This window comes from Ambystoma mexicanum, chromosome 10 (assembly GCF_040938575.1).
Source record: "Ambystoma mexicanum isolate Mex_15411 chromosome 10, UKY_AmexF1_1, whole genome shotgun sequence".
NCBI classification, from domain to species: Eukaryota; Metazoa; Chordata; class Amphibia; order Caudata; family Ambystomatidae; genus Ambystoma; species Ambystoma mexicanum.
Window position 1 is genome coordinate 1,120,758,274 of NC_090932.1, and position 22,155 is coordinate 1,120,780,428.

Here is a 22,155-nt window from a genome sequence, read left to right on the forward strand (position 1 = left end):
GTGAAACTACACACCCTAGATGTGCGTAGGGCGGTCCTCTACTATGTAAATAAAACCAGACCGCTAAGAAAGACAGATCAACTGTTTGTCTCCGTAGCTACAGGCAGAGAGGGGGATCGCGTCTCTAAAGGTGCCATCTCGAAGTGGATTATTAACTGTATCCAGCTGTGTTACTCACTCTCTGAAAGAACTCTGCCTTTCACGCCAAGAGCCCACTCTACTAGAGGCATCGGGGCCACTCTGGCTTTCATTGCAAATGTACCCCTTGACACCATTTGCAAAGCAGCTACTTGGAGCTCTATTCACACTTTTACTCAGCATTTCTGCATTGACACTTATTCCAAGGCAGATACACAAGTGGGACAAGCGGTTCTAAGACACTTATTTGCTCATGACCCTTCTCACATCCCACCTCCTTCTTCAGGTACTGCTCGCTAATCTATGCACAGCATGTGATCTAAGCAGATTCCACAAGCCTCAGATGGGATACATTACTCACCGTAATCGTATTTCTGATGCTTGTATCTGCTTAGATTCACATGCGACCCACCCTTCTTCCCCTCTGAGAGAAGGCGCATGATTGCTTGTAGTCTTACCTTTCTGTCTATCTGCTTGGATTATCTGTACTCACGCTACTCCTCATGCTACCTCATGTCAGAAAAAATACAATCTGAGGATCCTAGACGCGTGAGGGATCTTGGGTACAGTGGACGTCACACTAGGGATAGTATTACTGGCACGCCCTGTGTCGACGCCCATTTTCGAGTTTCGAAAAACAAACTGTAATACTCCGCAGCTTCCACTACATGTCGGCCTATGCACAGCATGTGATCTAAGCAGATACAAGTATCAGAAATACGATTACGGTGAGTAATGTATCCCATATATATATTTATAAAACTCTTTTTATTGAATCACAACACAACATAATGAAAATCAACGTTAAACAAACAATAGGTCACCTGTCAAGGAAGGTATACAGCAAGTGAGAGCACAAAGCATTATCAGCCCAATCCGGGAGGGTCCTGGGGCTTTCTTCCCAGAATCTAGATCTGGTGCTGCCTCAAAGAACATCATGGGTCTACTGGTGCCCAAGCAATGAGCATGCACAAGGCATCACAAGTCTTCCCATTTCCCCCAAACCTTACAGAACTTCCCAGGGCACCCTCTAGCTTCATAAATCCGTCTCTCCAGGGATGCGCATCTGTCCATTTCATTTTGCCATCTGTTTATACTCAGCTTGGCGGCCGATGGGGCAATATATTTTGATTATGCACAGACCACGAGCTGCTGGTCCACCTCCTAACACTGGGTAGAACAAGGAGGATTTCCTCCAGGCTGGCCAGGTTAGTGTATAAAATAGTTTAAATAAATCCATGAGTTCACATTGGAGGTTGTGAACCTAGCTGAGTGGTGCATCAAAGAGGCAGAGTGGCTTTCACATCTCCTTATGAGGGCCATTGCTCAAAGAGGGGCACAAAAGAGACTGTTTCAGATGCTACTAAGGAAATCGAAGATACTCCCAGTACAGCTACAGACCTCATCATAATGGCAGTGAAACAATACAAAGAGTAGTTGTAGCCCTCACAATTAGCCCTCCCACCACTCTACGGAAAGTCTCCATTCACTAGCCCATGGGTCCCATGTAGAGATGAAATTGTAAAGATGAAATTCACAAAATGCTGTCTTCGAGAACACTCTTGTTGTTAGTCATGTGCGCGTGGTTGAGAACCATGTCAGCAGTGATTCAGTTGACCATGAAAACAACAAAGGGCTCAAAACCACCACACATTGAATGCAAAATGTTGAATGGGCCACCAGAGTATTCGAAATGATAGAGACGGCCTTCATTCGACCTTTTGGATTCGATTTATTAGACCTACAATTAAGTCATTTTCTAATCTTAACAGATTACACATCTCAATGGTTGGAGCTAGCTCTCATGGGGGAAATAACCTTTAACCTCTACCATAGCAGCATTTGAAGAATTTTCCCTGATGAAAGGATATCCCACAGTGCTTATATCACACCATAGTGTCTAGTTTATATCCCAATGTTTGCATATATGGTATAAACTACAGAGTAGCATCTTTCCGACCACGCCTTAGGAAATGGTCAAAGGAACCTGTCCTTTTCAGCAAAGAAGCACTCCATCATGGGAAAAGGCACACAGTACAGGATACCATTGTTGTCCAGAGAGCAACCTTTTTTATGATAATAGTACATAGAGATACTAAGATCCTTCATCTGCATAGGACAACCGTGGATACAAACAAAAGAACACCAGAGAAGGAGATGAGCTTTAAGGTACACTGTAAACATTGACCAAACAAAGACAATTTGAATGCCAGGCATGCTACCTTGTTTATTCCTGGGTGAAAGGGGAAGTTTCTAACAAGCCAGAGCATCCAGGAATCAATAGGTGGCATCGTGAAAGCTCAGACGCCAACCTGAGCAAGAATACCTTTGAAATTGAACTCCAGCAACCACAGGAAAGACACCAACTGATAGAACCACCTTAAAATGTTCACAAGACAACAACTGAAAGAGCAGAAGCAACGGCTGGATCACGGATGAATCTGCCCCATCACAGAACACCAACAGGAAAGGTCTGAGAGCATACAAAACACCGGTTTAGGGGAGAGCCATGCCACAAAAATGAAAACAACACCCAAGACGTTTGCAAAAGTTGAGCTCTACTGAGCTCAAGGAATCTGTATTCTCGACATAGAGATGAGATCAGGTAGTATCCCTTATCTTGCCTCCTGACATCACCACATTGCTCAGTTACCCACCTCTGCACATCTACTCTTACCTGGCCTCCTTACCCTTCCACCAAACAGAGGTGCTCCTCAGCAGTACGAAGGACATGTGTGCTCACAAGTAGCCATGCGTGGAACCCGAAATACCTGGCCCCATAACTTCTGCGCTAGGGCCTGGATGTCATTATGCTATCTGAATAAATGAGATTCCCTTAAATGAGCATATGGCCCTTTGTCTCATTTGGTGAGTTTACCTAGCACAGACCGGACACTGGGACAGTGTTGGGTAAGTGGGTGCTAGGTTAATGGATATGGTTCATGAGCAGCAGTGTGGGAGGGTGCATAGTGTGGGTTGTGTTTAATGGTTGGGTGCTGCGTGGGGGAATGCTCAGGGAACGGATGTTCAATGGCAGGATGTTTTTTTTGTAGGTTACACTTTTGGGGAGCACTTGATTGTAGGGTTCTATTAAAAAGGGAGGTGGGTAGGAAGGAGCCAGATATAGGTGACAAAGGATGCATCTATAGTTGACTGGGTCACATGGGATTTGTTGTAGGTAGTTAGAACATTGATTGTGGGGAAGGAGGATTCATAAATTCCATCTTGCCACCTGCTCCCTCTTCGGGTTTTCGGGTTTGCACCTCATTTATAATTGCATGTTAATCTCCCACAAAGAACTGCATGTGCAAAAAAGCATGCCCAGGCTCCAGTGATTTTTTTATTTTTACACTCTGACCAGAAAAGAAATGGTAACGCCGGCTGTAGGTATCTTGTATAGCAGATGGCATTACCATGAATTCCCATGGATTCTGCTTGCATTGTACAACAGGTTCAAGCCTCTCGCCCACATCAAAATTGAATGCAGGTGGAGATGCTAGCGTTTTTCCTGCTTGTTGCAGGGGTAAAAGGTGGAGCAGATTTTCCACTCCATGCCCCAGCTCCATCCAGAAATACCTACCAAAATGATCCGTAAATAAAACAACAGGCAGTGTGCTTGTTTCCACCTGTTCTGGGTCATATGGCTCCATGAAAGGAGGCCATGTTTGTTTTGTACATACAAGCTTTGTCTGTAGATATTGCATTAACTATAGGAACGGAGGGGGTTTGCCTCTTGTATTTGTCTTTTACCTTGAATTTGTTTAGGGTTGGCACATATCCCTTTACCACTGAACTATATGCACACTCTGTGTGCCATGTGAGGCTGCATACATTCACCTCTCTGTGTCTTAGATTAATTTCACTGCACAGCAACTTATTCCCTGACAATGTGAATGAATCTACTTGTTTGATTGTTTTTGTTTTTCACTGTCTCTTTGTATCTTGCTCTTTCCCAAGTTTCCATCTCCTGAGTGGGACACCGTCACACCGGAAGCCAAAAATCTTATCAACCAGATGCTCACCATCAATCCTGCCAAACGAATCACGGCACACGAGGCACTTAAGCACCCATGGGTCTGTGTAAGTAATCTCAACATTGCCTCTACTGGCATCTGTTTTCCAGAGACAAGATTTCTTAAGCCACATTGTCAACCTCTATTCCTCTGTTTCAGCATAGAGTAGCCTCATTAGAAAATTGGGGGAAGGGGTGTTCTGCCATCTGCCATTGTTAGTGGTGGACTTACCAATTATGCTACCCAAGCCTGGCTAGGGACCGCATTGACTTTTTGCAGTCCACCATGCAGTGGTAGTTGCATTGTGTTTGCCAGGGTTAGGCACTCAGTGGGAAGGGTGGTTCTGACACATAGCAGCCTCCAAGGCCTTGTGCTGGGCAGCCATTAAGACGGGCATACAAGGGTTTCTATCTTCACGCACTGGCTGGCAGCAGCCTCAGGAATTAAGCAGCCTAAAGTGAGTGCTTAGCCCCCTATTCTTAGGTCAGAAAGGCAGTTGGCAGTGTGGCCCAATGCCCTCAACATAAACCGGCACAGTACATCCGTCTGAGCTCTCTTCTGATTATTCCGTCAAGCACCTATTACATGGTGCAAGTAGAATGTGTGCACCAGGCCAGTTTAAACTGCACATTCTCACAGTATCATGATGCAAGCTGTGCTACCATGCAAACATTTCCTCCAACTCTTGCCAGGTTTTCATCACTGTCTGGGATGGAAAAAGTGGTTTACAACGCAGTGGCAGAATACTGCCCTAGACGTAGTCCTCTCCACCCAACTCCAATTTGCTCAAGGCCCATTTGTACTCCTTTTTTAAACACATTTCCTCGCAAATATAGATTGGGGGTGGGGGCAATTAGGTATTTAATTATGGTGGGGGATGTGGAGAGGTTCGGCGGGGGTTGGGGGATCCTTCTTTCATGAAGAGGAGTCAGACACTGTAGTGAAATGAGAAGATTCCCATGAGTATCTCAGTTTAGCACTTCTTTCGTTAAATCTGATGCACATGAGATTCCCAATTATGTAATCAAGGTATCTCCAGATTTGCTGTGCGTTTAGGATTTGTAAATCATGTAGCAGGTACAAATTTGAGATGCTTATACTCCAGTGCAAAACTTTTTGAATGAGGCTTTTAGATTGTTCAAGATGTGTATTTCGAATTCTGCAGTAATGCCATACCAATTTTTATTGCATACGCGATTTGGGAGTTTGGGTTGAACCTGATTGGAAAGACCTGATAACTGAGAGAGCTTGAGTGTGGGAGTTCTATGCACCCAGAGTTTGACTTTGTTTATTTAGCAGTTTACATTTTTTAATTTGTACTTTTGTTTTGCAGCAACGATCAACTGTGGCTTCCATGATGCACAGACAGGAGACTGTGGAGTGTTTGAAGAAATTCAACGCAAGGAGAAAGTTGAAGGTGAGGTCTCTGCTAGAGTGGCATGGGGTGATACAATAATATAGCCTTTAATAGCAGAGTCCCTGTTTTACCAATGACTGCAACCCGAAAGAAGGCTGATACACCTATCTAGATGACAGAAAGGGTGCGTCATTTGAGGCAGCATCTCTTGGGATCATTAGATGGCCTTTGGTGCAACCATAATCCTTCCCTGTGTTTACCAACGTTCCCATACCGCCCTCTGTGGGGGTAATAGAGCTAGAGGAGGATAGACTCCCTTGGACCAGTTCTCAAGTTATTCTCAAGTTATGGGATGCTCAAGCGCATCGCTTTCACTTGCACAAAAAGAAGATGGGCTGCTCCATTCACAAAGAGACTCCGAATGTGCACATCAAACAGGCACACATTCAAATATCTTTATTCACCCCTCTTGACCTATCGCACAAATAATGGGATGTTTCCTGGGATTTTAAAACACATCCTGAATTTCCTAAATGCACCGAAAACAAACACTTTCCCGAAATCATTTTTGGAACAAATACAGTGGGATACGCAATACACAACAGTGTCATTTCTGACCCAGTAGCGGTATGGACAGCTGCTGTCCCACTTACATCTCTATCCCTGAGACAGGGATAGATACATTGTTTTTTTAGCATGTCAAAATGGCTGGCCTTTTAAAGGCCCGTCATTATGAGATACCCTCCCACCACCCACACAGAGGTGCTGGGCGCCCATCGTACATTGGAGTGATATAACGCGCTTAATACCCAAACGTTTCTAAGCGCGGACCCGGAATCGAACCTGTGTTGCTTTGTGTCATCATGCTTCCAAGATGAGCACATTGCTCCTGAGCTATCCTACCGAGACAATGTTGTGATGATGCTCTACACACTAATGTATGCATGGGGATTGGACAACACAACATTTCTAGTGCAGTCCCCTGGGTAAGGTGACCTGTGCATTTCCAAAAATCAGCCATCTAAAAAAGCATGCTCACTGCTCTTATTTTAGATGCATGTTTTTCATAATTGAAGGATGCCACACTGCAGATGGACATGACACATGGCAAGGCAGCTGTTCAGAGGGAGACACGCCTGGCCAACTCACGTGTACAACAAGGCAATATAAATGCACTATGTTAAATAATAGTTACTGAAAAAGAAATGTTCTGATAAAGGTCATTACTCACTTCACGGTAAAGGAACAGGGTGTTAAACCAATCACAAAGCTTATCCGCCAACTGCAGTAACTTGGCATGAGGTAAGGCTCCGGGTCCCAGTTGGTACGCTCAGTTCAGTTGATACAATGCGCATTATCCCTAAGTGACATGATGACATATCACAGCTTTGCCTCCCTGCAAGATTGACCTTGGACCTGACAGTGCAAGATAATGAAGATGAAGGCTAACAAAGTACAGACCTGCTACCGTTGGGCAGTGGGTGTCAGCATGCCACGTACCTGCCATAGCCATCAAGTAGTGCTGATAGAAAGGCCAGACCTCAACCTCAGGGGTCTGGCTGGACGGAAATTATAGGGCCATAGATGAAATGTGGCACAATTGTGTTGGTCTCTCACTGGGTAATAGTAGGTGCATTCAAAAAGCCAGATTCCTGGGACAATATTATCTCAAATTGAATCTATGTGATCACTGTGCCGCCTCTAACTGTGACGGCTGAAAATGCTGACGCCAGTTACGGCGCAGCACAGTGATCATATAATTCACTGTGCTCGCTTCGCCCGGCCTGTATTACCCTTCCCAACCCCCCTCCCCAATTACCTATACGGCGGCACACTTCTGTGTGTACCGCCTGCGCGCTGCTATCCCTTCGGCGTCAGCTCCTCCCACTAACATGGGTTAGAGCTGACGTCGCTGGGTGCTTTTCTTTTTTTTTCGTACATGTCCCCCGCTTAACGCAGTAAATGTCACCCTCATTTTGTGTACCTCCAAAGTCGCAGTCACTGCAGAGGTGCACAAACGAGGGGGACATTTTTGTAGTATTCCTCTCAAATTTGCAGCAATGCTTAACATTGAGCAAATGTCCCAGGAGCATGGCTCAGGGGCAAAGCGCTAATCTTGGGAACAGGACAATGGTGAACAACATGGTTTCAATACCTGGTCCCACTCTTAGAGGCTGGATTCTGGCATAAAGCATGATATAAATAACCAAATACATTTTTTTTTAAACCCTTAGATATAGGAGTGTTCCAAACTTCAGCTTTGAGTAAGTATTCAGCCAATTACGGCTGAAAAATAGCTATTTGGCTATGGCACTATAACTTTATAATTATAATTGTTCTTTTATAACGTCTAAGCGCAAGACGGGGATTTGAACCTGTGTTGCTATGCATTGTCTTGTTGCCAAGACAAACGCAATTGCCCCTGAGCTATCCTCCTCCTACAACTCAGAAAATCAAATATGGAGTGCAGATTGCAGAGAAAATGAAATTAAACTTTGTCTGAAAACATTCCTGATTAAATATAAGACTAAGTTGAATATGTTTGTGTATTAGAAGAGAGGAGTGGTGAGAAGAAGTGAGAGGTGAGCTTGGTTTGTTCCTATGGGAATCGACTATGGAGAAACGTGATGTTTGGAATTCAGACACCTCCCAAAAGATGTCCTGGCACTTATAAGTCAAAAAGGTCTGGGGCAAGTCAGTAACATGTCAGGCAGCACAAGATGCAGCTGACATTTTCCAACCCATTTTGGCCTATTGGGAGAACTTGCTTATTGGGAAATCTCTTTAATAACAGTAAAGGCCAGTCTGTCCAACAGGAAACGTGTGAGTGCGGACAGAGTGTTAGAAAACACATTATCTACTGATGTTGTGGACTGGAAGTTTGAAGAGGGAGAGACATAGAAAAAGCTACAGAAACCTGCATCTTCTAGTGTGGTGGAAACGAGTTAGGGGTTACTGGACATGAACTGAGATTTGGTCGATGTGAGCAGCTGCCCCTCATCCAAACGCTTTCTTCAAGCTTGTAGGGTTTTGACATGTTCAATCACACTTCAGGCTTTCCTACCCCCGCTCCAACCCTATTAGCGTCTCTGAGAGTCCCATCCCATGTTTGGGATATCGAGGAGGGAGTCACCTCTTTAAAGAATAGTGGGTAGATGAAGTAAACCCAGTTTACATTTACCTTCAACTTGTATCCTGCATGAGCGGACAGAAAATATGTATGCATTTGTATGTGGACTGCAGGGAAGGATCGAAATTCACTTTCCACCTAAGCTACCTTACAAGTTGCAATATGTGTGAATGTCAACTGCAAATTGCAGCATCCCTTGTGTTGATTGTAACCTAGCACTTTGCACTTGTGAGGCCTGCCACTTTGTATAGCACTGGTTTTGCATATGCAACATCCTCCAGTACATATCGTTCATGCTTGTTTATTAATCTGTTCTTTCCTGGCTTGTGTGCTGAGATGTTGATTAAAATCATGAGAAGTAAATGAAACATTGGAACACATATTTAAAATAGTGCTTTCATTGTTTTAAAAAAGGGTATTTTTTTAAGTTTGGAAAGTGTTTTATTAAATAAACAAAAATACTTTCCCTAAACAAGGTGACCTAATGCGATGGATTCCAGAATCTTTATCGTCACATAACAATTGAATTAAGGCAACAACGAAAAAGGACGATCCAGATCCTTTCTTGGAAGGCCACTCTTCTATACTAAGCATCGAAGGACAGAGGGTGTTAAAATGTTCTGACGTTTTTGTGTTCCAAGGGACTTGGCTACGTGATGATTTACACATTGATGGCTTTAAAACAATTGTTAAAACTGCCACTTATGCGGGAAGGGGTCACCCTGTAAGAGGTCTTGGTATGGGAGTTGGGAGCACCGTCACACTTAATGAGTTGGATATTGGCCCTCCTTCCCCTTTTGTTCTAGTGGGTAGGGTATCTTGGAAGGGCACCACACTTGGGGAGATGCTTATTGTTATCATCTATGATCCCTCAGGAGGGTGCGCAACCGATTCTATAATCAACCTTCTAGAGAGCACAATAGACGAGTGGCTGTCTCAATATCCTAAGTCTGGGATTGTAGTGGCTGGGGATTTGGAACTTTTACTGTGCACTGGCTCATGAATTGACTAGAATCGAAAATGATGATAAATTATCGGCCAGCTCTAACGTGCTGCTTTCTAGAAATTGTTATAGGGATGGTGGCTATTTACAGCTGATTAATGTCTATAAGTGGCTGCATTTTGATTATGGGATGACGTATCTGAATCAGCCTCCTGATCAAATGGGCTGTGCCTCTGACACCTGGACCAGTGGGAACGCCTGTTCGCGCATTGATTTTATTTTTGTGAATACGAAAATGGGTTAAAATATCAAGTGTTACCATATAGAACACACTGCCATTAGTGACCATTGTAGGCTATGGGTTAGTATTATTGGTGGAAATTATACTTAACCTACTGATGGTTATTATCGCATGAGAGTGAATCTACAAATCAATGGAATATACTGGAATGAACATAATAATTTTTATTATTGTTATTGTCTGCTCGTTTAACCCAATGCTCCTTACTTACACTAGTTCATATTACTGAAATATTTAGAACCTTGAATGAAACACTACAGTCCATGTATAAGAACAGTTGTGACTCGCACTTGTGTCAAGAATCATGACAGTGCCTTTGATATCATTATTAATAGGAAAATAAGTGCTTGAGAAGGAGTTTACGCAACATACGTGGTATGGCGTCATTGAGCTTAGCGGAAAAACATAAACAATCCAGCCAATTGCGCGTTGAATATAAGTCCTGGTTGAGATCCCATAGGCAGGACGTTAATAATGCTAATTTTGTTTTTTTGTTATGCTGCAAAAATGTTATGATAATAACAAATTCTGGTATGAATACAGAAAACATTTTGCAGAAAACACAGCATTAGAGGTCCATCCCATCTGTGAATCTGAATGGGTAAAATATATCAACAAGCTCCATTGCATTAATGAAGGGGAATCTATTAATTTAACATCTGGTAAGTACAAACACTCTCCTGGCGATTTCCCTTTTGATTTAGAAGATACTACCAGAGACGTAAACAATTTGACATCATCTAGGGCCCCTGGTCGTGACCATATCGCAAATGTTGAGATTAAGCACAATCCTGAGCTCTGGGCCCTTTTACTGTTGAAAGCATTTACTTCCATCAGGTATAGTGGTAATATCCCGACTAGCTGGAAAAAATCAGTCTTGGTCCCGTTTTAATACAAGTGTGGTAGGAATGTTGGCCAAAGTTAAAGGCTGTTGGCCATGATTGATTCTAGTGCTAAAATCTTCACGACACTACTACTCCAGAAGGTTATTTTGTTTCGGGAAAGGCATCTCATTCCTTTGAAACAGACCGGTTTTCATGCGTGGTATAGTACCCTGCACAACATATGGGTGTTACATGACATTATATCTGAAACCCAAACATCTACTTTATTGACTACTCTGGGGCCTTTGACACTGTTAACAGAGAGAAACTCTGGCATGAATTGGAAAGCTAGAAAATTGACCCCACTTTATTACACTTCATAAAGTCTATGTATATGAACACAACTGTCCAGGTCAGGTTGAACGTCGAAGGTACTATGACTGGTCCTTGGGTTAAAACAATGATGAGTCTTCGCTCCTGTCCTATATAACCTCTACATTGCCGACCTGGACAATGCTTATTTGGGTTTCGTAATTTCCCTCCTAATATTGGCCAAAGACCTGTTTTCTGGCTCTCATATGCGGACAATACAATTATGTCGTCCCACACTCCTCTGGGTCTTCAGAGATCTTTGAACGCCATAATGGAGTATGCTGATGGTAATTATTTCAAGATCGATCTTCATAAAACTAAGATTATGACCATTGGCAGGCGAATTAGTAAAAACAAGTCCCATCATAACTGGAAAATTGGAGATACTCGCTTAGGGATCGTTGACACCTATATTTATCTGGGTGTGTCTATTTATAATACCCCTACTCAGGAATTCTATGAACTATGTGAAGGAATGAAAGCTTTACAAAAAATGCAATGTCGTTCGAGGCTTAATTACGAGGAAGAGTGGTCACTCGATTGAAGGATACCTTCATCTTTATAATATGAGCATCATCCTGGGGGTACTATATGGGATTGAGGTACTGTAACTCAAATTTATGAAATGGCTTGACCGACTAGAGGGGACCATTTGTAGAAAGGTACTCAGAATTCCCAGGGCAATTCCAATTGAGGCCATTAGTTGTGAACTGGGTTTCACATCCTTAATCACTTTATGCAAAGTGTGATGTACTAAACTATTCATGAAAATATTGTAGAATAATCCAGGGGAGGTTACCCTCTTGAGTCATGTGAATAATGAAATAGTAGGGGGTGCTGTTGAGCAGTCAAGCAAGATGGCCGCCTGATTGAGGAGCTCCGTTCCCATGATATCCTGAGCTTTAATAACTTCTTATTTGCCCACATCTATAGTCTGAACCGACATGTGTCCGAGGAGCGATGAGCATCTGAGCGCCCACTGGCGGCGAATGCTGCATGGTCTTGGCGGCCTGTCGGCTTCTACGAAAACCATTTCTGACTCAGCTTGGCAGGCCGTGATGGAGTTGGTGCGTGGAGCCTTGCGCTATACGGGTGGCCCTAAGGCGGGTCACCAGCGGCTGACTCCGGAATGCATGGCGAGTACTGGAGCGAACCTGTGTGGCAGACGTGGCAGTGAGCTCCCTGGACGGGGGAGTTGGAGCGTGAATCGTAGAGCCGCTGACCCTTATGGACCATCCATGATGTCGGCGGGGGATGACTGATCAGGGTGCTGTGTGTCGGTGGGCTCGGCTGGTGCAGCGCCCCCGGAGTGAAGCTTCTGCTAACCCGGTGATTGCTACTTCTAGTCTCAACCTGCTTGTGCCCCCAGTCGTGTTTGGGGGTGCCGCAGGGGGGCCGGGAGTGGCTGCGGCAAGGGCGCGCCAGCTCTCCTGGACATACTACTTCGAGGCTGCTGAGGTGCGACGGTGGGGTGGTTTGCGGTGCCGGATGTGCCTTGGCTGCCCACAGCTTTTGCCCGTTCCAGGCTGCTCCTGGACCACAAGATCAGCTGAACATTGAGCTCAGGACATTGGCTCAAGGTGCAGACCTGAGAAACACAGAGTTACCCTTTCAATTTTTGAAGTGATCGGTCCTGCATCCTGAAATGAATACTGCTCTTACATGGTGTTGCACCTGCATACTAGACATGCTGATGCTTGCCACTTGCTGACGCTTGCTGCTTCCTACGGAGCATTGGACAATGTGAGGCCATATTCGAGGCGGCTGCTGCTGATGTTGGGCCATTTCTCCTACTAGGGCCGGGTCTACGATGAGTGTGGGGCTTTGTCTCCCCCCACCCTGGAGGAACCTGCTTTCTCGCTGCCCTGTGCATTGGGACTGCGATGTGAGGGTATGTGGGGTCCTGGGGAGAAACTGTTCTTTTCAGTGCGACCCTACGCCTGGCGCACATAGGCCACCATGCATAGAATGTGACCAGTGAAACCCCTGGATACTTGGTGATTGGGCAGACACTGGAGTGACTCGGGGGCCTTGTACTAAACGCCAGACCGCCTCACAGAGCTGGGCTCAGTGATATAGTAGCACCTAAACCACTGCATGGCCCTCTGGAGTGGTCCCTGATCAGGCATACAAATGTCTCTGCTGGGAGTACTGTGGTGGTCCCAGTGCCATTGCTAAACCATATGTGTGACGGAGTGGGGTGATCTGAAGGGTGTGCGGGCCTAGCCCCCGTGCTGATGCCTACCAAAACAAACAAGTATCCCCGTAGGATGCACTGGGGTGCGGAGCCCGCTGCGCGAGGGGTATGTCTTGAGGAGCCTACACTGGGCTGTCAATCCAGGGCTGAGGACTAAGAACATGTCAAGGAGATACCCTGAGATATTGGACGTGTGCCGGGTCTAGAGGCGCTCTATTTAGAAGTGACCTATTCCCTCATTGGACATTGTGATACATCTGCCTCCCGCACATGCGACTCGCAGGCGGAACCTATCTGGCCTCTTTCCTGCTATTGCGGCATCCAAGATACCGTTCGGTTGATATTCTACTGGCATATAACTGGCACATAGCCCCTCCGGGCAAGGATCCTACAGTGGGACATCTGGAAACCTGTTGGCATCTTTTCTAAAATAGCGTATCCTGCTTTTACTCTGTGGTTAAGCAATATGACAAAGGGCTCTGGAGCCAAGAAAATAGGCCCAATGGATTTGTATACTAATACCCCCGCTAAAACTCCGGGGCCTACTGGACCACCAACTGATGATGAACAACCCTCAGCTTCTAACTCCACCAGGGACGACCACCTCCTTGCGGCGATGGAGAATGGATTCATGTCAGTAAATATGAAACTGGATGACAATGTTTCAACCATAGTCTCCCTGAAGTCCAAACTAGAGAAAGAGGGTGCCTGTATCACTGAGGCGGGGACGAGAATTGGCGTGACGGAGCATAAAGTCGATAAACACGCATTGCAACATGAGATTAGCAAGATCCGCAATAAATGTTACGACTTGCAATCCCAACGCAATAACATCTGTATCATTGGGATCCCGGAGGCGGCCTGTAAGGGCCCGATGGAACACTTCATAGAAAACATATTGAAATCAGTGTTTGTTCCATCTAAATTCTCCCAGCACTTCCTTGTGGAGAGGGCGCATCGCATTCTGGCTCCTGTCCCCAAGCCGGGGCTCCTCCCCGTACCACCCTTGCTAAACTCCTGAACTATCGAGACAGGGACCTCATTTTGCGCATGGCAAGAGAAAAAGGGACTCTGCTGTATGAATCCTCGGATATCCATATATATCCTGACTTCTCCGCCAATGTTCAGGCTAAGTGTAAATCATAGGACTCAGTTAAAAAGCTACTATGCATGAGGCAGGTCCCATATGCACTACTATACCTGGCAAAATTGTGCATACAACATGGTGGATGGGTGCATTTCTTTGAGAACCCGACGGAAGCAACAGCCTACATCGAATCCTCCATTCCCATACCACTCCCGAGGAGAGCCCGGGGGTTGGGGGCAACCCCCCCGCGTGCAACAGCAAGCCCGGTATCATGGACAATAACTGATCATCACACATGGTCCTATGTCATCCCCCTTCATGAACCGTGGGTACACAAAATTTCTGCAAAGAAGGGCGGGCTGCTACAGGGCGGCCATCTGAAAAGTAACGTTTTTTTAAGTGTTTTCTGGGGGGGTTTTTTGGGTTCCATTGTCGAGTTGGGGGTGATGATGAGGGAGGTGGGGAGGGAATGTGTCAAGTTTCGGGTTAATGACACACAAGTAAATCATGGGTGTATAGTTTTCACAAGTTTTGTTTTAATGTCGTTAAATACATTATTGAAAATTAGTGCAGACTGCTCCTCGACTGCACGTTACAGTCTTGTTCTTTGTCTCTCCCATCCAAACTTGGGCACTAATTTGTTATAGCTAAGGCACAATAAATAATAATATCTCATTCATGTCATGGAACATCCGTGGACTCAATCACCCTATTAAATCGTGCAAGGTTGTGGCGTACATTAACGGTCAAGCCCCAGGGGTGATGAAACTTCAGGAGACGCACGCTCAAGGGGTACTTAATGATGGGTTTGCTGCTACCTGGGGTCTTCAACGAGGTTACAATAATTATTAATCGCAATCCCGAGGGGTAATGACGCTGATACACCGCTCTATCCCTTTTCAAGAAACCAAACGCTGCATAGACTCAAAAGGGAGGTATGTTATTCTATGGGGTGAATTGGCAGGTATCGCTACAACCTTGGTGAACACATATGGCCCAAATGTTGATGACCCTGAGTGATACGGTCATGTTTTGGATGTCCTATTAGGAGGGGTCCACACGTGCATTATTTGGGAGGTGACTTTAATCTAATACTAAACTGTGTGTTGGATAGATCCAGATCCACTCAACGTGAATTCATGAATGCAGGCTGCACAGTTTTGAACATAATGCAACACCTTGATCTTATAGACATATGGAGAGGCCGCAACCCTGGTATACGAGAGCACACATACTATTCGTCGGTCCATGACACCCATTCAAGGATCGATTATTGGCTGATTCTGGCCACACTGATGACACAGGTAAAAGATAGTAAGATTCTCCCTCAAACAATTTCTGACCACTCCCCCATCACCATGACGTTGCTGTGGGATGGACTGGCCACCTCCTCATCCCCCATGGCACACGCGTCCCGCATGCCTGTCAGATTCGGGTTTCCCGGAGACTCTTCAAAGTGAAGGAGTCGATTTTTTTCCATAGAAATGAAGGAACTGTGCAGCATCACAGCACGGTTTGGGAAGCTTTCAAGGTGTTGTTTAGAGGGGAGGTGATTTTTATTTCTTCGGGTGCTCTGAAGGACACTAGACAGGAGCTGGGCAAAGTAGAATCAGACCTCAAGAAGCTTGAAAACGAATACAGCAACACGCAAGATCGAGCCCTGCTCGGTTTTATTAAGGGTAACCTTCTGAAGTTCAAGTAATTGGCGGATAGGGAGGTCCATCTATTATATTATCCCATTTGAGCGCAACGGTACGGTAGAGCGGAAAAAAAGCCAGCTCTGTGCTAATGCGGTTAGATCCAAGAAGGGTGTGCAGCATATCACAGGGATTAGGGTCTCCTCTGGTCTCATTCTTACTACCCCAGAGGCGATAAATGGTGAATTCCATGGGTTCTATGAATCTCTTTATTCAAGATAGAATGGCTGTTCTGCTGTAGAGGTGGAGAGCTATTTGGATGAAATACCGCTTTATGTGTTGCCATTAGAGGCGCAACTGTCAATTAATCAGCTGCTCACCCCCGAGGAGATTACTGACTCCATTATGTCACTTCCGTCTGACCAGGCACCTGGCCCTGATGGCTTAGGTTTTGAATTCTACAAGGAGCTACGAGTCACCCTTGCTCCTAGCCTACTGAGAGTATGGGAGGAATCGCTCTGACTTAGCCGACTGCCCTCCTCCCTTTCTGAAGCAGTAATTACGGTGCTACTGAAGCCCAACAGACCCCCCGCAGACATGGGCTCCTAGAGGCCATTATCCCTAATTAATTTGGATGCTAACATTTTTGATAAATTGCTGTCCTCATGACTCCTCCCATATATGTTGAAGTTGGTCCACCTGGATCAATCAGGGTTTATCCCCAGACGTTCAACAGCATTTAACCTGCGAAGGCTATTCGGTATCATTTCACAGCTCAACCCGCGAGCGCAGGCGGTTGCTGCCTCACTGAATGCTGAGAAGGCTTTTTATTTGGTTTCCTGGCAGTTTTTATTTGCGGTGCTACGATGGATGGGATTGGTGGATTTCTTTATTCAATGTGTCCAACTGCTATATGCTTCTCCGGCTTCCAGGGTTCGCACTGGGGTCACACTTTCTCCCACATTTTACTGGGGCGCGGCACGAGGCAAGGTTGTCTGCTGTCCCCTTTACTATTCACGCTCACAATAGAGCCCCTCGCATGCATAATGCGTCTCAAGCACATACACAGTGGCTTACATATAGCTAGCCCGCCACAAATAATCTCTCTTTACGCCGATGATACGCTGCTATACATATGAAATCTGGCTTTAAACCTGGCCCCGCTATTAGAGGAGGTGCGTAAGTTCTCTACCCACTCAGGATATCGTATTAACAAATCTAAGTCAAAGCTATTTCTGCTGACCGATATTACGAACGCTCCGGCGGATCTGACTGGATTCAGAGGGTCCCGGACAAATTTAAATATCTAGGCATAGTGGTCTCTTGAACGTGTCGCTCCTATTGGCTGAAAATCATTAGAAATATTTACAAATGTTAGCGGACAAATTGGGTCCCTGCCATATAGCTCCTTATATGGCAGGCTCTCCTTATTCAAAATTATCGTTGTCCCCAAATTATTGTATTACTTTACTAACATTCCGGTTTGACCTGGTTGCGTGTTCTTTGATAGGCTACGATCCTTGGCAATCAGCTTTGGTTGGGCCGCTGGAACCCCGCGGATGAGATAGGAGGGTATGACCAAGCCGTTTGAACAGAGTGGCCTGCAAGCCACTGACTTTGAACTATGCTACGAGGTGTTGCAGGCACAATTCTCCGGCTACTGGTTCTCCCCACAAGAACGGCCGATACACAGAGACCTTGAGAAATACAGCACCCCCCCATCCCCCTCGAGCTTGGGTGCTATTGTTCTTGCGAGCCAACATGCGGACACATGCACATTTGACCCGGGCCGCATGGGTTCGAATATTCAAGAGACTCGGTGCCTTCACCCCCTACTTTGGTGCACTCCCACTCTGGAACTGGAACATTGACATTATATGATCTATTTCCAGATAGCAGACTTTTCCGAAAAACTGGTTAATAATCCAATTAAATCATTACAATACTACAGGATGAGAGCTGCGATCGGGAGGCGTTGACTATCGTTCCCCGCTGAGTCCAGCAAATGTGAAATCCTGGGGACTGTGTTAACTGGTGGGAACCCCAAAGGGCTGGTGTCCAGGCTGTATAGGGAATGTCAGGGTCCTCAGATACCCAATCAAGATGTCAAGGGAAGGTGGGAAACAGATTTAAACAGGACGATAGATGATGCTCAGTGGCTCCGCTGGTGTCGTCTAACCAAGGAGGTATCCCTTAATGCTAGATACAGGCTGATACAATTCAAGATACTAAATCGGTTGCATTATACCCCCTCACGAATCGCATGGTCCGCTCCCGCGGCTTGTGGCAGCTGCGCTAAGTGTGGCGCCGACTTGACAGATTCTTTTTACTGGAACTGCCCATGGATAGCCCAGTTCTGGCAGTTGGTTGCTAATTGTCTGCATGAGATCACAGACATCCCTCCCACACTTTTGCCCCCCAAATACTTGTTTGGTGACATTGGCAAGGTATCTGTCAAAATACGTCGCCTCTTCAATTTGTGACGTTTGATGGGCAAAAAATGTAAACTGAACCATTGGAAATCTAAAGTTGCCCCAGATATTAAAATGTGGATTAAAGAATTGACATATGCTGATGAGGGGGAGCAGGGCTATGTTTCCCTGATGACACTTACCTGCAGGCCTAAGGACATTTGGGAACCATTCCGGGAATACCTGCAGAAGCTGCGGTCAACCCAGTAAATGTGTCGTGACTTGACGTTAAATATATTCTAAGTTAAGCTTTATAATGTTTGTTTATATGCCTGTCATTATGCTTAAGTTTGATGTCAACATACTGCTATACATATGTGTTTCTGAGGATCTATATGTCTTACACTGCACTAAATAAAGTTTTTAAAAAATGAAATAGTGAATAACCGTGGTGAAGGACGTGTCTTGGAATTAGAGAAGATTGTAAATTATTTTTTGATTAACATCAATTTGGAATCCCCTTAAAAGAATAACTTGGGTGTCTTCCTTACATCTAAAAGAAAAAAGGCAGATGAATGGGATATACTCAAGAACATTAACTCCCATGCCAAGAAAAAGCGATATATCATATATTATAATGAACATTTTGATATAGGAAAACCATGTAGCTATCTAACCAAGCCTTGCCCTGAAGATCTTAGACGTTTTATGCTATGCCTGAGACTTTCAGGGTAATTCATAGAATTTCGCAGAAAAGTGTCGCAAGCGGCTGGCGCAGAGTGTCCGCGTGCGATTGTCTGCGCCAGGCACGTGCGCTAAAACCGATTTCCGCGCACAGCGTATTCATGGATTTTAGGCTCCCAAACCAGCCGTGGCGCAGAGTATCGCAGCGACCCTGCAGCAGCGCCAGTAACGCCCCCAAGAACGCCCTCGCGCAAGGAAAAGCCATCAAAATCGCTAAATCATCGCAAAGGGCTGCGCTAACCCTGGACCAGTGTACAGGGCTGCCAAACAAGGAACGCAAAGCGGGTAACGTTCATATCAGGGGTACGCGGGAAGTTGTACACGCGATTAGCCAGGGTACGTGTATCAGAGGGGTACGCGTTAAGTTTTACACGCGATTAGCCAGGGCACGTGTATTACAGGGGTACGCGGGAGTCTAACACGCGATTGGGCAGGGTACGTGTATTAGAGGGGTACGCATGAAGTTTTACACGCGATTAGCTAGGGCACGTGTATTACAGGGGTACGCGGGAAGTTTAACACGCGATTGGGCAGGGTACGTGTATTAGAGGGGTACGCGTGAAGTTTTACACGCGATTAGCCAGGGCACGTGTATTACAGGGGTACGCGGGAAGTTTAACACGCGATTGGCCAGGGTACGTGTATCAGAGGGGTACACGTTAAGTTTTACACGCGATTAGCCAGGGCACGTGTATTACAGGGGTACGCGGGAAGTTTAACACGCGATTGGGCAGGGTACGTGTATTAGAGTGGTACGCGTGAAGTTTTACACGCGATTAGCCAGGGCACGTGTATTACAGGGGTACGCGGGAATAATCACACGCGATTTGGCTGGGTAGGTGTATTACAGGGGTACACGGGAAGTTTTACACGCGATTTGGCTGGGTACGTGTATTACAGGGGTGCGCGGGAATCCTCACACGCGATTTGGCTGGGTACGTGTATTACAGGGGTGCGTGGGAAGTTACACACGCGATTAGGCTGGGTGGGTCCTCACAGGTGTTCCCTGTACACCCTCCACGGCCCCTGCAGGCAGCCCACAAAACAGGGGACTACCCTGCACACCTGCTCATGTCCCCCTGCACCTCCACCCCCCCAGCCACCAGGGGCAGCCTCCACCAGGCCCCCACCCATGTCTACCACCACCCCCAGCCACCAGGGGCAGCCTCCACCAGGCCCCCACTCATGTCTCCCACCACCCCACCCCCCAGCCACCAGGGGCAGCCTCCACCAGGCCCCCACTCATGTCTCCCACCACCCCCAAACCCCAGCAGTGCAGGGTCACCCTCCACCAGGCCCCCACTCATGTCTCCCACCACCCCCACCCCCCAGCCACCAGGGGAAGCCTCCACCAGGCCCCCACCCATGTCTACCACCACCCCCGCCCCCCAGCCACCAGGGGCAGCCTCCACCAGGCCCCCACCCATGTCTACCACCCCACCCCCACCCCCCAGCCACCAGGGGAAGCCTCCACCAGGCCCCCACCCATGTCTACCACCACCCCCGCCCCCCAGCCACCAGGGGCAGCCTCCACCAGGCCCCCACTCATGTCTCCCACCACCCCCAAACCCCAGCAGTGCAGGGTCACCCTCCACCAGGCCCCCACTCATGTCTCCCACCACCCCCACCCCCCAGCCACCAGGGGCACCCTCCACCAGGCCCCCACTCATGTCCCCCTGCACCCCCACCCCCCAGCCACCAGGGGCAGCCTCCACCAGGCCCCCACTCATGTCTCCCTGCACCCCCGCCCCCCAGCCACCAGGGGCAGCCTCCACCAGGCCCCCACTCATGTCTACCACCCCACCCCCACCCCCCAGCAGTGCAGGGGCACCCTCCACCAGGCCCCCACTCATGTCCCCCTGCACCCCCACCCCCCAGCCACCAGGGGCAGCCTCCACCAGGCCCCCACCCATGTCTACCACCACCCCCGCCCCCCAGCCACCAGGGGCACCCTCCACCAGGCCCCCACTCATGTCTACCACCCCACCCCCACCCCCCAGCCACCAGGGGAAACCTCCACCAGGCCCCCACTCATGTCCCCTATCACCCCCACCCCCCAGCCACCAGGGGAAGCCTCCACCAGGCCCCCACCCATGTCTACCACCACCCCCGCCCCCCAGCCACCAGGGGCAGCCTCCACCAGGCCCCCACCCATGTCTACCACCCCACCCCCAGCCACCAGGGGAAGCCTCCACCAGGCCCCCACCCATGTCTACCACCACCCCCGCCCCCCAGCCACCAGGGGCAGCCTCCACCAGGCCCCCACTCATGTCACCCACCACCCCCACACCCCAGCACTGTGGGGCACCTGCCAGCAGGCCCCCACCCATGTCCAACTCATGTCTCCCACCACCCCCACCCCCCAGCCACCAGGGGCACCCTCCACCAGGCCCCCACTCATGTCCCCCTGCACCCCCACCCCCCAGGGGCAGCCTCCACCAGGCCCCCACTCATGTCACCCTGCACCCCCGCCCCCCAGCCACCAGGGGCAGCCTCCACCAGGCCCCCACTCATGTCTACCACCCCACCCCCCAGCAGTGCAGGGGCACCCTCCACCAGGCCCCCACTCATGTCCCCTATCACCCCCACCCCCCAGCCACCAGGGGAAGCCTCCACCAGGCCCCCACTCATGTCTCCCAGCGTGCTACGTGTATTTCAGGGGTGCGCGGGAAGTCCCACTCGCGAATAGCCTGGGCGCGTGTATTCCAGGGGTGCGCGGGAAGTTCCACACGCGAATAGCCTGGGCGCATGCATTTCAGGGGTGCGCGGGAAGTTTTACACGCGACTTCAGCAGGGTACGTGTATTTCAGGTATGCGCGGGAATTCTCACACACAATTTGGCTGGGTACGTGTATTACAGGGGTGCGTGGGAAGTTACACACGCGATTAGGCTGGGTGGGTCCTCACAGGTGTTCCCTGTACACCCTCCACGGACCCTGCAGGCAGCCCACAAAACAGGGGACTACCCTGCACACCTGCTCATGTCCCCCTGCACCTCCAC

The 22,155-nt window shown here is 47.8% G+C and overlaps 1 protein-coding gene across 21 annotated transcripts in view; it reads left to right on the forward strand.

The window, feature by feature from the left end:
* Nucleotides 1–22,155, forward strand: part of CAMK2B (calcium/calmodulin dependent protein kinase II beta) — a 1,630,344-nt gene that overhangs the window by 957,463 nt on the left and 650,726 nt on the right. For all 21 annotated transcript variants that reach the window (XM_069618980.1, XM_069618981.1, XM_069618979.1 and 18 more), the window contains exons 10-11: nt 4,096–4,218; nt 5,485–5,568. In XM_069618980.1, coding sequence (XP_069475081.1) covers nt 4,096–4,218; nt 5,485–5,568 — 207 coding nt within the window. The remainder of the gene's footprint in view (nt 1–4,095; nt 4,219–5,484; nt 5,569–22,155) is intronic.